The sequence below is a fragment of the Equus przewalskii genome, chromosome X (genome assembly GCF_037783145.1).
Source record: "Equus przewalskii isolate Varuska chromosome X, EquPr2, whole genome shotgun sequence".
NCBI classification, from domain to species: domain Eukaryota; kingdom Metazoa; phylum Chordata; class Mammalia; order Perissodactyla; family Equidae; genus Equus; species Equus przewalskii.
Genome location: NC_091863.1, coordinates 11,718,265 through 11,736,679, shown reverse-complemented (window position 1 = coordinate 11,736,679; position 18,415 = coordinate 11,718,265). Strand labels below are relative to the sequence as shown.

Sequence of the window (18,415 nt, the reverse complement as noted above, 5' to 3'; positions counted from 1 at the left end):
TGTGTATTCTTCGTTGTGGGTTCTTCTAGTTGTGGCATGTGGGACGCTGCCTCAGCGTGGTCTGTTGAGCAGTGCCATGTCCGCACCCAGGATTCGAACTAACGAAACACTGGGCCGCCTGCAGCGGAGCGCGCGAACTTAACCACTCGGCCACAGGGCCAGCCCCGAGAAACTCTGCTTTAAATATTAGCTAAGAATGTTTAGTACTGTCTTCATTTGTCAAGAACACCGTGTACAGCACTCTTATGTGATGGTTCATCACATGGATTCTGGAGCCCAAATGCTTAGGTTTGTAATTCCGTTTTGCCTTTTGCTAACTGTTTGAATACAGACAAATTACTTCCCCTCTTTTACTTTCCTCTTATCATCTGTAAAATGGGAATTTAATCTCTCAGAGTTGTTGAAGAGATGAAATGAGTTAATAAATGGAAGGCATTTTGAGGGACAAGTCATACCTTTGACTTTTATTTAAAAAGCAAGAAAAATATTCGCATTTCTTGGATATCTAAAGACTTACCTTCTTTAGTCAATATACAGTCTTTATCTTTAAAAGCTATATTTTTTTAAAAAGGTAAAATCATGACTCTCATACAAATTAAAAATAAATAATATCAAAGATTTTATTATCTTATTAATTAATGAAGAAGCTAGTGACATGTTAAAACTGGTTCAAAGGAGATTTCAGGGAACCATGCATATATAGGAATTGAAGAATGGTGATGTTCATTTGCAAAAAGATGGACCAGTCTTTCCAACAGGCAGTAATCAATCATGTTCCATGAGACACGGTTCACTTGATTTTCTTTGGCAAGAATCATTTACATTATTTCAGTTTTCTACAACTTACAGATTTGCAAGATAACTCAAAGACAATAGAAAGTGGAAATTGTCCAGAAAGTTACTCTCGCCAGACACTCAGTAATATTTTTTACCCATTTCAAGTTTTATACAGTTTTTCCTGACAGTTCTCCTCCTCCTTTCCTTGTGATCATAACAAACTTTCAAAAGTGAAATGTATTCTTTACTTTAAAGAAGCAGAAGGATGCAATTTGTTTTTATTTCAATGGCTGTGCACTTTATGCGTGTCAAAACTTCAAATCCCACACATGATTGATATTGGGCAAAGGTATATTGGATGAGTTCAGGAAACAAACTATTTCCCAAAAAAGAAAGAATGAAACAAAGGAACTCTCCTCACAAAGGATTTATAAGTTACTGAAATGCATATTGTTCTCTTTACCAAGGAGAAATATCTAGTGAAAGAACTCATTTGCTCTCTGTAAAATATTAACACTGAAGATAATGAGTATATAATCAAATGCCAAAGGTTTTTGTGTGAACGATCGTTCTATTTCCCTTGCTGAAGCAAAGATCTATACGAATGGAAAATGATTTAATCTGCTTTAACAAGAAGGTTCGAACTAAGTTGTTTCTGCACTTTTGCCACTAAGAATACTAAGACCCACCACTTAGAGAGTAAGAATGAGGAATATTGTATTTCATGTGAAAAGAGATTTTATGCAAACCATGTGATCTGGGAGGGCTACAAGGAAAATGAAGGCACTGTGGTTAAACCAGGCTTCAGTTAACGTGAGAAGGAAGAGTGACCTTCTTCACTCTTGAAGGTGTGAAGGTCAAGGATGTAGATGGATATGTTCACAACAAACTGTCTATTTGAAAGGTCCAAGCAGGAGAAGCTATGAGGGAGTGAGGATGGCCAATAGAATGAGAATTTATGTCAGGGAATGGGTAGGGTTCATCAGGATTGTATGAAAGTAAAGGAAACACCACCAAGAGGGAAGAAAGAGTGAAGAGAAAGGAGATGGTAGCTAGAGGGCAGGTAATAGGAGTTTCAAGGTTGAAGAATCTACGTGGTTGGGCAAAATAATAGTAGTTTCACCAAATATTTGCATAAGACTTTCTGGTTCACAAGATGTGTTCTTATGCATCTGTGGCATTTAATATCAATGCCAATCATTTTTAAGTAATTATTACTATCCCTGGCTTATAAATGAGGAAATAGAGGCTGAGAGAGATTAACTGATTCGCTAAGGCCGCCATGCTAGAAAAATAAAGAGTGCAGACTTGAACCCAGGCATGCTGCCACCATATCCAGTGAGTATTTTTCTCTCTGCTAGAGTGTCCACACCTATGGAATGAGGGGAGACAAAGACCAACCAGTTCTAAGATGTCTGTTTTAGCTCTGTTGTGAGGGCCTCGACTTAGTCAAGGCCAGTCTTGGCTGGAAGATAGCCATCGCGATTGACACCTACTGGGGATTTCAGTGGTGGATGGAGATTCAGTTTGTACTGAACGTTCATTTTACTCTGAGTCATACCCTTAGTAATAGGGTTCATTGTTTTGTGGGAAGGTTTGTGTCCCCAGATTATCAATATTAAATTATGAAAAAAGAAAACATTCCATGGTTTGATAAAAATTACATTGAAATTACCCCCTGCTGTAGGTTGTCTGGCTGGGATTCTCCTTCACATTCATGAATAATCATGCCTCAGCACAGATTTCTGTTTGCTAAAGGAGGTCTTTCCTGATAGCCTGGTGCTGGTCTGCAGAGGTTCTCAAGCCATCACTATCGTTCAAGACCTGCACTGTCCAATGCAGTCAGCCACATGTGGCTATCGAGCACTTGGAAGGTTGCCAGTCCAAGATTAAATATGCTCTAAGTGTGAAGTACACACTGAATTTCAAAGACTCAGTACAAAACGAAATGTGAGCCAACTCAATATTGAGGATATGTTGAAATTATATTTTCTTCAATCTATTGAGGCAAAAGTATACCATTAAAATTAATTTTACCTGTTTCTTTTTACTTTTTAAAAAAATGGCAGTGCCTAGAAAATTTTAAGCCACACATGAGGCTCACATTGTATTTCTCTTTCCCAGTGCTGCCCTAGAGGTGGATGAAGTCAGCCTATCTAGTGGGGATTCAGTAAAGGCCATACAATAGCTCTAAGAAATCTCCTCACCCAATTTGCAAATTCCAGTTAGAAATTCACTTATTTGGCTTCAGTCAAATAAGTCTTTGCTACCAAGCCCTCCCTAACTGCCACCACCACCCAAATGCAGATTTTCCCCAGGAAAAATAACACATTTACCTTTATATTTTTCTAGACTTTTGGACTCCTAAAGCACCATTTACTTTAGTCAAACGGAACTGCTTGCAGTTTACTGAACAAGTCATACTATACCATGTCTCCATTCCTGTGCTCACTACACACTCTGGTCTAAAGAACTCCTACTTGTCCCTCAAAACACAGCTCGAAAGTTGCCTTCTCAGGAAAACAGCCCTGACTTCTCACTGGGATGTACTCACCCTTCTGCTGTGCTCCCACTGTGCCCATATTTGCCTCTTTCATAGGACACTTTGCACTGCACTGTGATTGTGGAGTGACCGATCTGCCATCCTTCTAGACTGTAGGCTCCTTGGTGTTTTTATTTCACTTTGTATCTCTAGCACCTAGCACACTATCTGGTACTTAGCAAATTTTCAGCAAATATTTGTTGAATTAATAAAAAAAGATCAAATTGATGGATTTGCAGCTGCTCCTGGCTTCCTGTTTTCTTTTCTGCTCCTGATTTTCTTTTCTTCTCATGCTTATTGCCCACTTTTTACATATTATTTTATTTTTTCTGCCTGTTGGTATTTATGTAAGCCACCTTCAATAGAGTTCTGTCATTTAAATCTAGATGCTACCTCTCAGGAAATAAAACATGGTGGGCAGAGCTCAGAGCTCAGGATTTCTGGTTACTTCTAGGACATTCGCAACATGGAGGGCAGTGGTGCATAGACGAGCATCTCTCTGGAAGCAACTTATGAAAAGAAAACCACAGTGTGATTGCCCTCATCGAACTGTCTATTCAACCTGAAGCCTCCTGCTAGGGGGAGCTCTGTTTATAGGGATAGTTATAATCATGGAGAGAGAGGCCTGTGCCTTCTGTTTCTAACGTTTTTTTCTGTCTTGTTTGTTTTTAATCATCATTGTATTTTAGGATGAATAGGAACCGGATCAACAATGCCTTCTTTTTGAATGACCAGACTCTGGAATTTTTAAAAATTCCTTCCACTCTTATACCACCCACTGACCCACCTGTGCCCATCTGGATTATTATATTTGGTGTGATATTTTGCATCGTCATAGTTGCAATTATACTATTGATTTTATCAGGAATCAGGCAACGTAGAAGGTAAGATATTTAAAGGGAGTAATTTAAAGGGTGTTTTCCTGTTTATTCATGGCTTGGAAAAATAAGGAGAGGATCTTTTTCCCCTAGCTGAAGATAATACCTTAAATCTGAAACTTTGAAAAAATTGATGATTTTCAAAATATCACTTATGCTCTTGTTTTTAGAGACTTTTTGGAGTCCAATGTCCCTTACTTGACTATGGCTCCTTCCATTACTATCTTTCACTCTCTTCTACACCATATGAATGTTTCATATTCAGAGTTGATTTTAATACTTGTGTTATGATTTTGTAAACTGGATATACAGAGTTAAGCTGACTTTTCAGGTAGGCAGAGTTAATCTTTGATAGTCATCCACTTCCAAATGTTAGCAGCTCCATAGTCATTTCCATGCCTCTCCACCTTGGCCTGCCTCCTCTTGGCCCAGTACATGCAGCCGCCATCTTGCCCCAGGTACTTTTGTGCTGTTTTGTACTTCCCTCCCTTTGATGGTTGCTCATCTTCTAGTCCCTATGACATTATACAGAACCATGTTCCTCAAAGTGGCCTTTGAATCAACTCCCTGCATCAGATCACTTAGAACACTTGTTTAAAATGTTCGTTCCTTTCCCCTACTACAGACCCACTAAATTAGAATTTCTAAAGGGGATGCATTTTAATAAATATCCAGGTTATTCTAATTCACTTAGTTTGAAAGCTTCCAATTTAACTCCTTACCTATAGATTCCCACTCCTCAAGTTCATTTACGTGGATTCTGGGGCACTTGTAAACTTTGCTGTCTAAATTATTGATATTACTTCAAGAGAGAATTTCAGATCAGTGGAAGAGTTACTAAGGTAGTGAGACAGGAGGAGAGGAGACAGGCAGGGTTTCTCAGTGCAGTGAAAGGAGAAAATAATTTTGTTGGCAAGTACCTCTGATCCAGAGGGGAAGTGGAAAGAGTCCTCAGCTCTTCACTAGACGTTTTGATGCTTCTAAACCTCCCCTTCTGATGCCAAGGGAGATGAATTCTGGTAAGTGGGAATCACAGGGCCATGCATTGGTTTTCAAAAGTGTTGGTGCCCACTTGGAACATATGGGGTGTGTCTGGCCTAGTCTGTGTTCAATTAAATGTTTCTCCTGAGGTTTACTACTTCCTGTATGGTTCACCCTAGTTACTAGCAGAAGGTAATCATTTTAAATTTGGGGCTTTGTAATTTTTTTCACAAATGATAAGTGAAACTCTATGGAATAAATAAAATTTATGTCTAGTCCCTGAATTAAACTCAAAGATTAAGATCAAGTTGTACTTTCTTGATTTTCTTGATTTTGGCTTGACATGTAATGCAAAGAGACTTGGTACAAATTGTTAATTTGTTTTGGTATTTTTTTTAAGAATATTAAGAAATATTCTCTTATAGTATTTGAATATCTGTGTTTAATATTTTAAAGTTTTGTATTAATCCTAAAATGCTATGATTCTTCAGTTTCTATTGATTGTAACCTTTATGAATTCACTTCATCTCTGTAGTTCCCAATTTTCTCACTAGTACGATATAGTGCAGAAGTTAGAAGAATGGGCTCTGGAAATAGACTGCTTAGATCCAAAGTATTTATCTCCTAGATTCTACTCTTGGGTATAATCCATTAACTGTATGGATATCAGGAAGCACAGGCAATGAGTCAGGGAAACGAAACTCAGGAGAATATGGTTTGTGGTGCTAGAGTCAAGTTGGTTAATTTTTTCTTTGCTGTCTGTGCATAGATAGCTTTGCTAGAGCGACAGCAAAGTATCAGGGAAATAATTAACTTGGTGGGCTAAAAAGAGTTAATACAGTAGAGTGCTTAGAGTGGCGCCTGGCACACAGTGAATGCTCAGTAAGTGTTAGCTCTTACTATTACTTTGTTATCTTGCCATTTGCTGGTCTTTCAGCTAGTTTGTGCTGGGATCAGCTATCTCTTTCCTTCTGAGTAGATTCTGCAGTAACACGATAATTGGGTGTGTAGCATCATAATCTGTTGCCCAGGAAGAGTGAGGCTGTTGTCACAACCTTGCCTTCATAAATTCATTTCATGTTCAAACTAGAAAAACAGATAGACAGATCTCTTGTGTAAACCTGGAGGGCATCAATAATTAGCAAATATAGTCAGGACAATTATGACAACCTTTTGAAGATAAATTGATTTGTCATGTTTTAAGTTTGATACAGTCTGCAGTGGGTTTTTCTTGGGCAAAGTATTGCTTCAAAGGTGAGGAGAGGGTGCAGTTTAAAGTGAGGCGAGTCCTGATAATTGTGATGAAATCCCTTTCTAATCATGGAAAAGATAGCAGTTGCCCCAAAGTCTTTAGTCTTGGGCAAGACAAAGATTTGTTCAGCAATCCAATGCATACACATTAGATAATAATGAGCATAGTTTGCATGATAGAAAATCTTAAACTTAGAAGATCAGGAAGGACAATGGGGTCATAAAAAGTCACCATTCTGCTTCTATGGAAAAGAGTGCCAGTATTATCTAACATATATGCATATTTATTTATTTATTTATTTTTGGTGAGGAAGATTGGCCCTGAGCTAATATCTGTTGCCAGCCTTCCTCTTTTTGCTTGAGGAAGATTGTCACTAAGCTAACATCTGTACCGATCTTCCTCTATTTTGTATATGAGATGCTGCCACAGCATGGCTTGATGAGTGGTGTGTAGGTTCACACCCAGGATCCGAACCCGTGAACCCTGGGATGCTGAAGCAGAGTGTGCAAACTTAACCACTACACCACCGGGCCAGCCCCAAATATTTAAACTTACTATTGAGGAAATTTCTCAAGTAAAACTTTAATAGTTCTATTAACTGTGTCACTAACAGTGTTACACTGATCATTCAGAGCCATGGGTGGAAAGTATGCAGTTATTGGAGCCCGAACTAGGTGAACTCAAATACCAGCTATACTCTTTAGCTGATTGACCTTGGTTGAGTCATCTAATTTCCATGAGTCCATTTCTCCATCTGTAATATGGAGATAATATCTCACAGGGCTTCCATGAGGATTAGATGAGATAAATGTGTATAAAGTAGCTAGGGTATAGTATGCACTAAATAATCAGTAATTATTATCCAAGATCAGCTTAACCCATTTCTGTGATTAAGGGATGCTGGAAAAGGATATCTTTTCTATCCAGATATTGCCACCATATTGTAGAAAATTTTCCATGGCTCATTACTTGGGATTTTTTTAGTCAACAAACGCCTATTTTAAAAGGTAAATGGTCTTATTAGGTCTGCTGTTTACTATAATAGTGGTTAACCAGCTCTCTAAAAAATATACCCTGGTTTGTAGCATTTGTCAATTTCCTATCAAGTATGAAATTTCTGAATATTTAAGTCACCCCTTGCAAGCCTGTAACAGCCAGCTTCAACACACTATTGCCACTGCCATCTCCTTTTGAAATAGTTTGAGGAGGCTGCTTCTCTATTATCATCTAGTTGAGAATGGTTTGTGGAAGAGAGAGTTTTGTTGAAAGGAAAAGATGGAGAAGTGATTTTTATTTTTTTTAACTTTTGGGCAACAATTAGGGAGCTGGGTAGGTTGGAAGGCAGCCAGGATGAGCTGCATGTACTTCACAATGATGTCTGTACTAGATCTGTGTGTAGCGCCAGCCCAGAGCTAGGTGTTTTAGTTCTCTGGTCAGCTTTATGGTGATGGTGATGACGATGATGGTGATAGTGATGGTGGATGATGACAAGGGCAATCATGGTTATAATGGTGAGGGTGATGTGATAATGGCAATGGTGATTAAGTTGATAATGTGATGTGTGTTTTAGTAGAAAGAGCTCTAGATCAATACTCTTGGTTTTGGTTTCCAGTCTTAGGCCCGGGCATTTACTAGCTGAGTGATCTTGAGAAGGTTGCATATGGAAAATGAGGATAATAATATTTTCTTAAATAGTTATGTTGATGAGAAGACAAAATTAGAGAATATACACAAGTGCTTTATACACTGGAAAGTGTCATATCAATGGAAGTTACTAGCATTACCATCAAAAAGCAGTTACAAAGTGCTGATTCTATGTAACCTTGCACTTTGTGCCATGAAAGGAGAGTCACACATACAGCACAATTTCAGACTTGCATTTGCATAGTAGAATTGATTTAAGAATCCCATATATAAATAGACTGTTATAACGTTAGGATCTTAGGAAGCAACCTTAACGATGAACTAAGTCCATCTCTCCAAAAACCAAGCCTCAGAGGTAAAAATATCCTATTCCTTTATTGACCATCCATTCTGTGATAGGAGCTATGGTACATACCGTGGAAGAGACATATATAGATAAATAGACATATATAGATAGAGATATATAGACATAGATAGGATGGTCCCTGCCTAAAGGAGATTAAAATCTTGTAGTTGGTAGCAAAGCCAAGTCAAGGACTCAGGACACAGAAACCTACCTAATGCTCACAGTTGAGTAGAGTAATTAATAAATTCACTTGGTTTATTTCTGGTTATATTTCTATTCCCATAAGGTCAATAGTAAACAGAAGTGAATTTGGATTTCTACAAATCTTGCTTTTCACACAAGGGGATGGGACTCAGCTGACATTTTCATATACTGAAACTTCATATTCTTATATAAACCTTAATTAGGGGCCAGCCCCATGGCTGAGTGGTTTAAGTTCCCGTGCTCCGCTTCCGCGGCCCAGGGTTTCGCTGGTTCGGATCCTGGGCGCAGACATGGCATCACTCATCAAGCCATGCTGAGGCAGTGTCCCACATAGCACAACCAGAAGGACCTACAACTAGAATATACAACTATGTACTGGGGGGTGGGGGGGGGGTTGGGGAGAAGAAGAAGGAAGAAGAAGGAAAAGGAAAAAGAAGAAGGAGGAGAAGAAGAAAGATTGGCAACCAATGTCAGCTCAGGTGCCAATCTTAAAAAAAATAACCTTTAATTAAATAAATAGTCTTGAAAATAGACGTATAAATAAAATCAGAAATGTTAGAGCTAATAATTGTCTTTCTTTGCTCTTCTTAAATGTACATACTCAGTAGGAATAAAATACGTGTTTTGAGTGAAGCTTGGGGAGATTATAGAGTTCTAGGTCCACTCTTTTTACCAATTTTGTTCCATTCTGAAAGACAAGTTGCTGTATATATTTGAGTCTCAGCTCCTTCATTTGAAAAACAATGATAATAATAAAATGTGCACAATATTGCAATGGGAATAGTTGAGATGATGTATGCAAAGCACTTAGTCTGGTTTCTGCCATGTGATAGATACTGATTATTATTATTATTGCTATCACATGACAGATAAAAGGCCACCTGCCTACAGTCACATGATTAGAAAGTAGTAGTACCAGTATTTAAAACCAGGTGGGCTTGATCCCAAAGCCCACCAATCAGTGTGCTGCAATGCCCACTGAAATCATTCCAGTAACAACATCGTTGCTGACATTTTCACCAGGAATCATCCATACTGATTATGAGGACAGTCCTATTTCCCCAATAATTGATTCTGTCCTGCTTTAAAATCATATTTGTCTATCCTTTGTTGTTTTTCTGGCTATTCTTGGACCTTGGCTCTTCTGCCCTATCTTGTTTGAAAGGAGATAGAAATACTCTTTCTGCTTTTAGGTGCAACTACTTTATCTTGAGCAAACCCTGTTCTTCAACACTCCCAGCTCCGAGGGCCACCTGATGCTTTTTTCGTCCTTTCTTTTTCCCCTCTTCTCTCTGGATTTATGAGAGATATCCATTCTCAAGGCTCCTAGGAGCTAGTTTCAGGTATTTTAGTCACTTTTTTTTATTGTTTGTTTTATCCTCTTCCTGGACCAGCTGACATTACAGGAACGGCGGAAGTCATTAAAGCTCAATTTTATTTTTCAGGAAAAAGAATTCATGTTTTTAGCGGAACATCAAATCAGAATGATCCAGAAAGATAGTTAAGTTTTATTATTCTTAGTAAGAGCAATGCATGGGCAGTGAATCAGTTTATTACAGTACACACTATGAGATGTGACAAAGTGCTATGTTACTGTTAGATAACCTTTGAGCTGCTTATCATGTCCACCAACCAGCAAGTTACTGACACTGCAGTTTGTGAAGCCCAGCAATGCCATGACTCCGAACAACTGGATCTAAGGTCACAAAAGAACAATATGTACCTAATTTGCCACTGACACAGCTCGCTTTGATAAATTTCCAGAGTGATTGCGCTCAGAATCTTTTTGGTTGAGAAATCCTTCTACTAACGAAGAGAAACTTGTCCTCATCCGTTTGCATCTTCCTTTTTAGTTCTTCCCGTTCTTTTGTGACACCTGATAGATTATTTTTCCCTTGTGGTTGGTGGAGGGAGAGGCAAGATTCCTTGCAGTGATCTGCATGTGTCCAGTTCTCGGCAATTTTTCTTCTAACTCCATAAAAACATTTTTTTTTTAAGATTGGCACCTGAGCTAACAACTGTTGCAATCTTTTTTTTTTTTTTTCTGCTGTATCTCCCCAAATTCCCCTGGTACATAGTTGTATATCTTAGTTGCAGGTCCACCTAGTTGTGGCATGTGGGACACCGCCTCAACATGGCCTGACGAGTGGTGCCATGTCCATGTCCAGGATCCGAACTGGTGAAACCCTGGGCTGCCGCAGTGGAGCGCACGAACTTAACCACTCGGCCACAGGGCTGGCCCCGAAACATTTTTTAACTGAAGAAACTGTCAAATAAACACTGACAACCATTTTTTCTAACACTATTTTTGCATTGCCACTTACTTCAGAATGCTCCATTCACTAAGATTTTTGTAATATGGGTTTCATACTTACATACACAAATTTCAGGGTAAGATCTGACTGTTTAAAATTTATTGTTATGGAGAATTATTATTCACTCCAAGCCCAATGGGGAGTGATTTGGGGGAAAATTGCACGAGCTAGACATTTTTGATAATTTATAAATGTGTATTTGTTACTAGGGTTTCATCCCTCCTTTTATAATCCATAAAAAATGAGGGGAGGGAGGACCAGGGAAATTCGGAATTTTTTCCTTTTATTGAGTCCTTTCTTTTCACTTTAGAACAAGGACTGTGTCTCTTCCAACACATAGTAGGCACTCAAAATATTGAATGAAAGTTGGATACACTGAATGGAAGTAATGTGATTGATGGTTATAGAATGTCAATTGCTTATGCTTTCTGGAGGACATGGAAAGTTATGATACTCCTGTCCGCAGGAGGAGGGACCAAAGTATTCTAGTCCTCTGGTAGGTGAGTTCACCTGCTGGAGGACCTTCTCATCACATGAAACTCGATGCCCACCCCAACCTGCGCCGATCGCTGGTTGCTGATGCTTGGAATGGCCATGGAGTGTCTTCACCCTTGGGATGGAAAAACACAGCAGCCTATCCTTTCCTAGGTCTCTGGGACTATAACTCCTGACTTACAACCCTGTATTGGGCCTTATGACACACTGTGACATTTGACAGTGGCGTATACAATGGCAAAATACTTTCAAGTGATGACAGTGGAATCTGCAGTATCAGAAGGCTACTTTACCTTTCTTTTTGAAATCTAGCTATTTGAAATTATCTAGCTGTTTGAAACTATCAGCAAAGCCTGGCAAAATCTATACTAACTCCTAATTCCTAAGGTACGAAAATGAATATTTTCCTCCATCCATTTGAAAAAATAACAATATAAGAGATACAAGAAGTATCACATGTATATATTTCCTTCCTTCCCTCCTTCCTTCCTTGGTTGTTTCCTTCCTTCCTTCTTTCTCTTTCTTGCGGTGGATCCCATTCAAGATCTACCTCGGGCTACTGTCTAAGTAACTTTGCCTACAGCATTAGTCTGTTTGTCCATCCATCCATCCAATTGTTTGTTCAATTACCCAACCACCATCCATCCATCGGTTTATCATCCAACCAGCCAGCCATTGATCTGCATTCATTGATCCATTCATCCATCTGTCTGTCTGTCTAACTAGCTAGCAAGCCACTCATGTATGTGTCCATCCAACTCTAAGCACTGTAGTTGAGTACCTACTCTGTGCTGAGTCCAGATCAGCTGTTTTACAAAATATCTTTAAATCAGCTGTTTTACAAAATATCTTTAAATTTGGATTTGTCTGATTAGTTCCTCCTGAGAGATTCAGGTCAAAAAAATTTGGTAGGGGGCCAGGATAATATATATATATATATTATATATATTAAAAATATTTATATATTTTATATATATATAAAATCTTCTCATTGCATCACATCTGGAGACACTTGTCACTTTGTCTCATTGTTGGTGATATTCACGAAATTTCTCCCTTTACAAAATACAAATGTCTCTTTATATTTAGTACATTGCTTGTGGGAGCATGTGACTGTCCTGTTCCCTAACCATCTCTCACTCAATGGTTTAGTATCCATTGATGAGCCTCAACATAATCAATTATTATTGTAGTGATGATTTTCTATTTCTGTTACTCCTTCTATATTAGTTGTCATTCTTTTGTAAACAAGAGCTCTCTCTTTTTCACTCCCTTCCTCCACCATATTCTTTAAAGCATGTTAAAGTGGACTTTTACATAGGACTAATAGGAAACTCTGTCTCAGTCATCATTGGGGCATCATCATGCACCACTCTTTTTTTCTCCCCCTCCCTCCATGATATCAAGCATAATTGGCTCAGTGGCTTGGTCTTTCACAAAAGACAAGAAGAACCTTTGAATTCAAGGCTACAGCTTTCCACACTCTAAGGAAATACTAAGGGTCTGGTTACCACTTGGGTTGGAGTAGAAGGGTCTACTAAGGATCTGAGAAAGAGAAACTCAAAAATTTACCCCGTCTTATAGAGTTTTCTGGAATGACCTGGAATTATAGCTATGAGTTGTTAATTAGTAAAATGTTTTCTGGGTTACAAAACCTGACTTACAAATGAATGCAACTATTTTGTAATAAGTAGAGCCAAGCAGTGATATCTGCAATTTATAATGGTTACTTCCTTTCTGCAAAGTAATGAGAGTTTGCTTCTTGATATTTCATTTCAATTTGATTTTCACTCAACATTTTCAGGCCATTAATTTGTCAAATCCTGTGAGAGGAATTTATTGCTTTTTTAAATCCAATTTTTATCAAGTTGTTCTCCTAGAGTTAAATTTTTAACTTGCCATTTACCATATATTTCCTCACATTCCTTCATGCAATTTGTGTCTGTAAATGTATAGGTGTATATGTGGGTGTATACAAACATATTCATTCATATAAACATACATATGTACACATTCATGTACATATTCATATATGTTTATTTTAGTATTCCAAATAAGACCCACTTGTTCTGATCAATATGTATATATCATCCAGGCAGACTTCTTATCTTGAGAGCATCTTTTCAGCTTATCAGCTCTTTATGATCTTTGAAATTTATTTGAAAATACACAATGTCATCAATTATTTCATCATTCTAAGGTTCCCCTTCCCTTTCCTGCTCTCCATGTTTGTACAGAAGACCATGCTTTCTCCTCCTAGATACCAATCATTCTTTTTATGTTCATTTAGGAAGGACAAAGGGCCATCTGAAGTGGATGACACTGAAGATAAGTGTGAAAACACAATCACAATTGAAAATGGCATCCCATGCGATCCCCTAGACACAAAGGGAGGGCACGTTAATGATGCCTTCATGACAGAAGATGAGCGACTCACCCCTCTCTGAAGGGCTGCTGTTCTGCTTCTCTAAGAAACTCAATACTGGCTTCTCTGCAACTGCCGAGTGTCACAAATTATCAAGGGCAGATTATGTATTTTGTTTCACCATTCTTCTTTTGTAAGAAATTTTGAATGTGCATGAAAGTGAAAAGCAATCAGTTATTCCCCTGAAGACCACTGGAATCATAAACTGTTGAGTACTCAAAATATTCTAAAATATTTCTCTGACGACACAGTGCGTAAGTGTAGTCATGTGGCGTTTGTAGTTACTGATTTAAAAATGCTTTAGTATTTAAGCATTTCCAGAAATCAGGTCAGGCCACTATATATATGTATTTCTCATTTTGAAGACCTAAGAAAAATATTTTTCCAGTGGAGAATACCTATAATGTGGTGAAGAAATCATTGAAAATGGATCCTTTTTGAATATCACTTATATCATGCTGTATATGACTAGGTAAACAAGAATAAAAAGTAATGGAATGTAAATGGAATGAGTAGAAATGGCAGTGTGGATACACAAGGTGGAATTTGATCCTGTTATCATACCAACAGTTGCTTGTATATTTTCTGACTATCAGTCTCTAATAAGGCAGCTCTATTTGTTGACTATTTCTGCAATTTGTAAAAGTACAATCTATGCTAATTTAATAAAGTGCTAATCATCTCTTTTTGATTATATGACTAATTGTGTTCTGAGATTTATTTTCACACGGTGGAACATAGTAACCCTAATTCTTGTTAGTTATGTTTAATATGCTCTACAGCCCTAGAAATGCATTATTTTTGTTGCGTGTATCCCTGTTTGAAGACATCTTGTAGTTTTTAGACTTGATTTTACTTCCAGATAGGCCATGCATCATTCTAAATTCTGATAATAATTATTATACATTTATTAATAGAAAGAAAATTTGATGCTCAATCTCTCACTGCTATCACCCATAATTGGTGTTACAGCAAGTCTCTAACTCACTTCATCTCTGCCTGCAGTGTTGCTCCCTGGATACAGACTCTAAGGTGGGTAGTTGCATGCAGAAGGTTTATTGGGGACTGCTCTCAGGAGTTATACCTGTGCGAAGTGAGGAAGGCAAGTGTGGCAGACAGATTCTAAGGTGTCTGCCATCTCCTGATGTTTATGCTTTCATGTAATCCCCTCTCCTTGAGTGAGGATGGGACTTGTGACTTGCTTCTTATTGAATAGAATACAGCAAAGGTGATGAGATGTCACTCCTGCAATTACTTTCTATTATGTCTGAGTCTGTCTTGCTAGCAGGCAAGTCTAGAGACTCTCCTTGCTGGCTTGATTATGTAAATGGCCATGTTGGGAAAGCCCACATGAAAGAAACTGTGAGCAGCCTCTAGGAATTGCTGGTGGCCACTCAGTACTGAAGACAGCTTCCAACCGACAGCCAGCTAGAAGCTGGAGTCCTCAGTCCTAAAACCACAAGGAAATGAATTCTTTCAACAACTGGAGTGAGCTTTGAAGCAGATTTTTCCCCAGTCAAGTCTCCAGATGAGAATGCAGTCTGGCCAACACTTTGATTGCACCCTGAGCGGAGGACCCAGTTAAGCTGTGCCCAGACTCCTGACCCATGGACATTGCAAGATGATAAATGTGTATTTTTTCAAGCCACCAAGTTTGTGGTAACGTATTATGCAGCAATAGGAAACTAATAGATTAGGATTAGGCAGAGGGCAAAGTGACTAGCAACATGGTTACAACAGAGACCTCTGCCAATCCTTCAGGGAGCTTAGGAGCTGAGACTGTTCCTGATTGAGATAAGGTGGCTGGACCTTGGTATCTCGTGACCATGGGTGCTCTCTAGGAGAGTATCTGCCCTTGGGAAAGGCAGTTCACTGTGGCTGAGAGCAATTCCCATTGAAGAATTCAGCTGTGGGCCTTCAAAAGTCACTATTTCCAGAAGCTGGGGATGGGTACATGGGCCCTGAAGAGGGGGCCTGGTGGACCCCCAGAATATCCACCACACCTTCTCCAGTCCATTGGCTGCAATGTAGCTTTAATTAATATTCAAAATGCAAAACTGATCCTGTTGATTCCTAACATAGAAGCCTTTAAATGGCTTCTTATTATCTTTAGGACAAAGTCAGACTCTTTAATACAGGGCCTCCTGTGGTTTGACCCCCACCTTCCCCTCTAACTTCATCTCCCACCCCTCCTCCCCTTTTGTCCTCTGTCTCTCTCTCTCTTTCGTCCAATCATAATAGATCTCTCACAGGCCTTTAAACAAGCTGTTCTGTTTACCTGTGTGGAGGCCTGGATTTGGCCACCCCAAGGTATGTCTCTTTGGCATGATGATTATTTCAGGCTAGTTACTTTGCAGACAGGAAAGCAACTGAAAAGTAGAATTTACTTACCCTTTGTAAGAGACATTTACATTGTAAAGGAACTCTCCGTCTGTAAAGATATTGCCCTCTGTACCAGGAAGAAGGGGAGATGACCTTATCTCTAGAAACTCTTAATCAATGGGGAAGGCAAGGACTTAAATCTGCATTTGTTTATTGTGCTTGTCTGGTAACCTCCTGTAACTGACTTCCCTCCCCCTCCCAACATTGGCATTTCTTTAAGGATTAAGCATCTTTCCTTAGGCTAGGAACTGATTGCTGCGCTCACCTGTGACCACCCAGCTCAAGACAATAGACTTGCCTCCTGCTACACCCTCCGAGATAGCAGACCCCTACCTGCTGTTTCCATCAAGCGCTGTGCCGACAGGGCAATCTTGTGACTATTGTGGGAGGGACATTTCAATCATATGTGAAATATCCTGTTTGGGGGTATATAACCACTCTGTGCACCCCACTTCTTCAGTGCCCTTTCTTCCTTCAGGAAGAAAGGCCCCGGGCCATGGTCCTCATAAAGCTTTGTTTAATTTTCTCTTGCTATTCTGTCTCATGTGAATTTAATTCGTTCTCCGGCCAGACGAACCCACATTAGGTAGAGGAAAAGTCTTCCTCCCCTCACCTGGAACACTCTTCCCTCTCTCTCAGCCACTCTTACAGCTTGTCCTTAGGGTTTCTCTCACTTAAACATCTTGTCCTCCTGGAGGTCTTTGCTGGACCTCCCGGCTATGTGCTCCTAGAATGCCCAGATAATTATACTCATCCTGTTACACTATAATTATATCATATTTAAATGTGTTTTTCTAGAGGAAAGAGACCGCAAAGGCAGGAGTTGCCCTAGCGCCCACAGAAGTCCTAATAAAGCCTTGTCTCCATAAACATTTTCATAACCCACTGCACTTTGCTCCCACCTCCAACCAGATAGAATTAGCCATGACTTTGGAACCTCACCATATCTATACATATTTTTAATTATAATGATTATAATATTTCACTTTGTTTACATATCTGTAACTTCACACTAAATATAATTAGAACACTTAGAGTGTTCAAGTTACTTAGCATAGTGCCTTGTCTTCTTTCCTTCCCTTCCTTTCTCCCTTTACAGTGGTGAGCAAAATTGAACACAATCCCTGCCCTCATGGTGCTGAAAGTCTGCATAGTCAGAGCTCAGTAAATGTGTGCTAATAAACAAGCAAATGAGATAGTAGCTGTCACAAACTCATAGTCTTATCCCCTCTGAGAGTGAAGCATGCCCCTCTCTCTGTACATGGAAGAGTTTGAATCTCTGGGTGCAAGATTTTTGACTTGGACACCATTTTGGCTTGGGAAACATATACTCTTTAATGTTATTAGAGCTTTCTTATTTTTAGGGGAGGAATGAGATTTGACCTCTTGGTTGGCAATATATGATTCACTCAAGAACCATTTTCTATCTTACATCCTCTTGAATTGTACACTCCAGAGTAGGATAACTTTGCATATAAGGTTGATGAAACATATGAATTCAATCAGTGTGCACTAGCAAGCATAATTCAAGACATGCATTCTCAAGAGGATGGAAATTGTTCTTGGTGGAGAGAAAAAAGTTTAGATATTATAATAATTTATAGTCCTCCAAAGGGCCACAGTACATAAACAGATAAAAAATATATCTATGGTATTAAAATTTCACGGGTGAGCTGTTAGGAAAAGATCTCTAAAAAGTCTCAATAATGTGGGGAAAAATGGTTGAGAAACACTGATCCTAGATAGGATTCTTATTTTGAAGGCAGCGGATAAACCAGTTTCATCACTAGATCATTTTCTTCACTGTCTGTTTATTCTGATGCCAAAGGGATTTATTCCACTTGCAAAGGTCTGCTCCACTAAATATCCTTGTTGGGGAAGTTTTCTATGTGAGCAGAGATGTGCTGTAAACCCGACAGTCAATATAACAGCAAAATGGAGCTTATGTCTCCTGCCTACTGCCTTTGACAAACACTCCAGGTAATTAGAGAGCAGTCAATCATCAACCACTCCTTTCATTTTTAATTTAATGATCCTCTAATGTGCCACAAGGGAACACATTACCAGGTGATATGTACTGGAAATAAAATGTTGTAAAGCAGGTGGAAATACAGCTGTTATTCCAGTATCCACTTCCTTAGCAAAAACTACGATGAAACTGGAAAGACAGAAGC

The 18,415-nt window shown here is 38.9% G+C and overlaps 1 protein-coding gene across 7 annotated transcripts in view; it reads left to right on the top strand.

Annotated features, from left to right (window-relative positions):
* The window catches only part of CLTRN (collectrin, amino acid transport regulator), a 42,743-nt gene extending 28,185 nt beyond the window's left edge, over positions 1-14,558 (top strand). For all 7 annotated transcript variants that reach the window (XM_070603767.1, XM_070603768.1, XM_070603765.1 and 4 more), the window contains 2 exons: positions 4,009-4,203; positions 13,725-14,558. In XM_070603767.1, coding sequence (XP_070459868.1) covers positions 4,009-4,203; positions 13,725-13,881 — 352 coding nt within the window. In that variant the 3' untranslated portion in view covers positions 13,882-14,558. The remainder of the gene's footprint in view (positions 1-4,008; positions 4,204-13,724) is intronic.
* Positions 14,559-18,415: the final 3,857 nt, after the last annotated feature.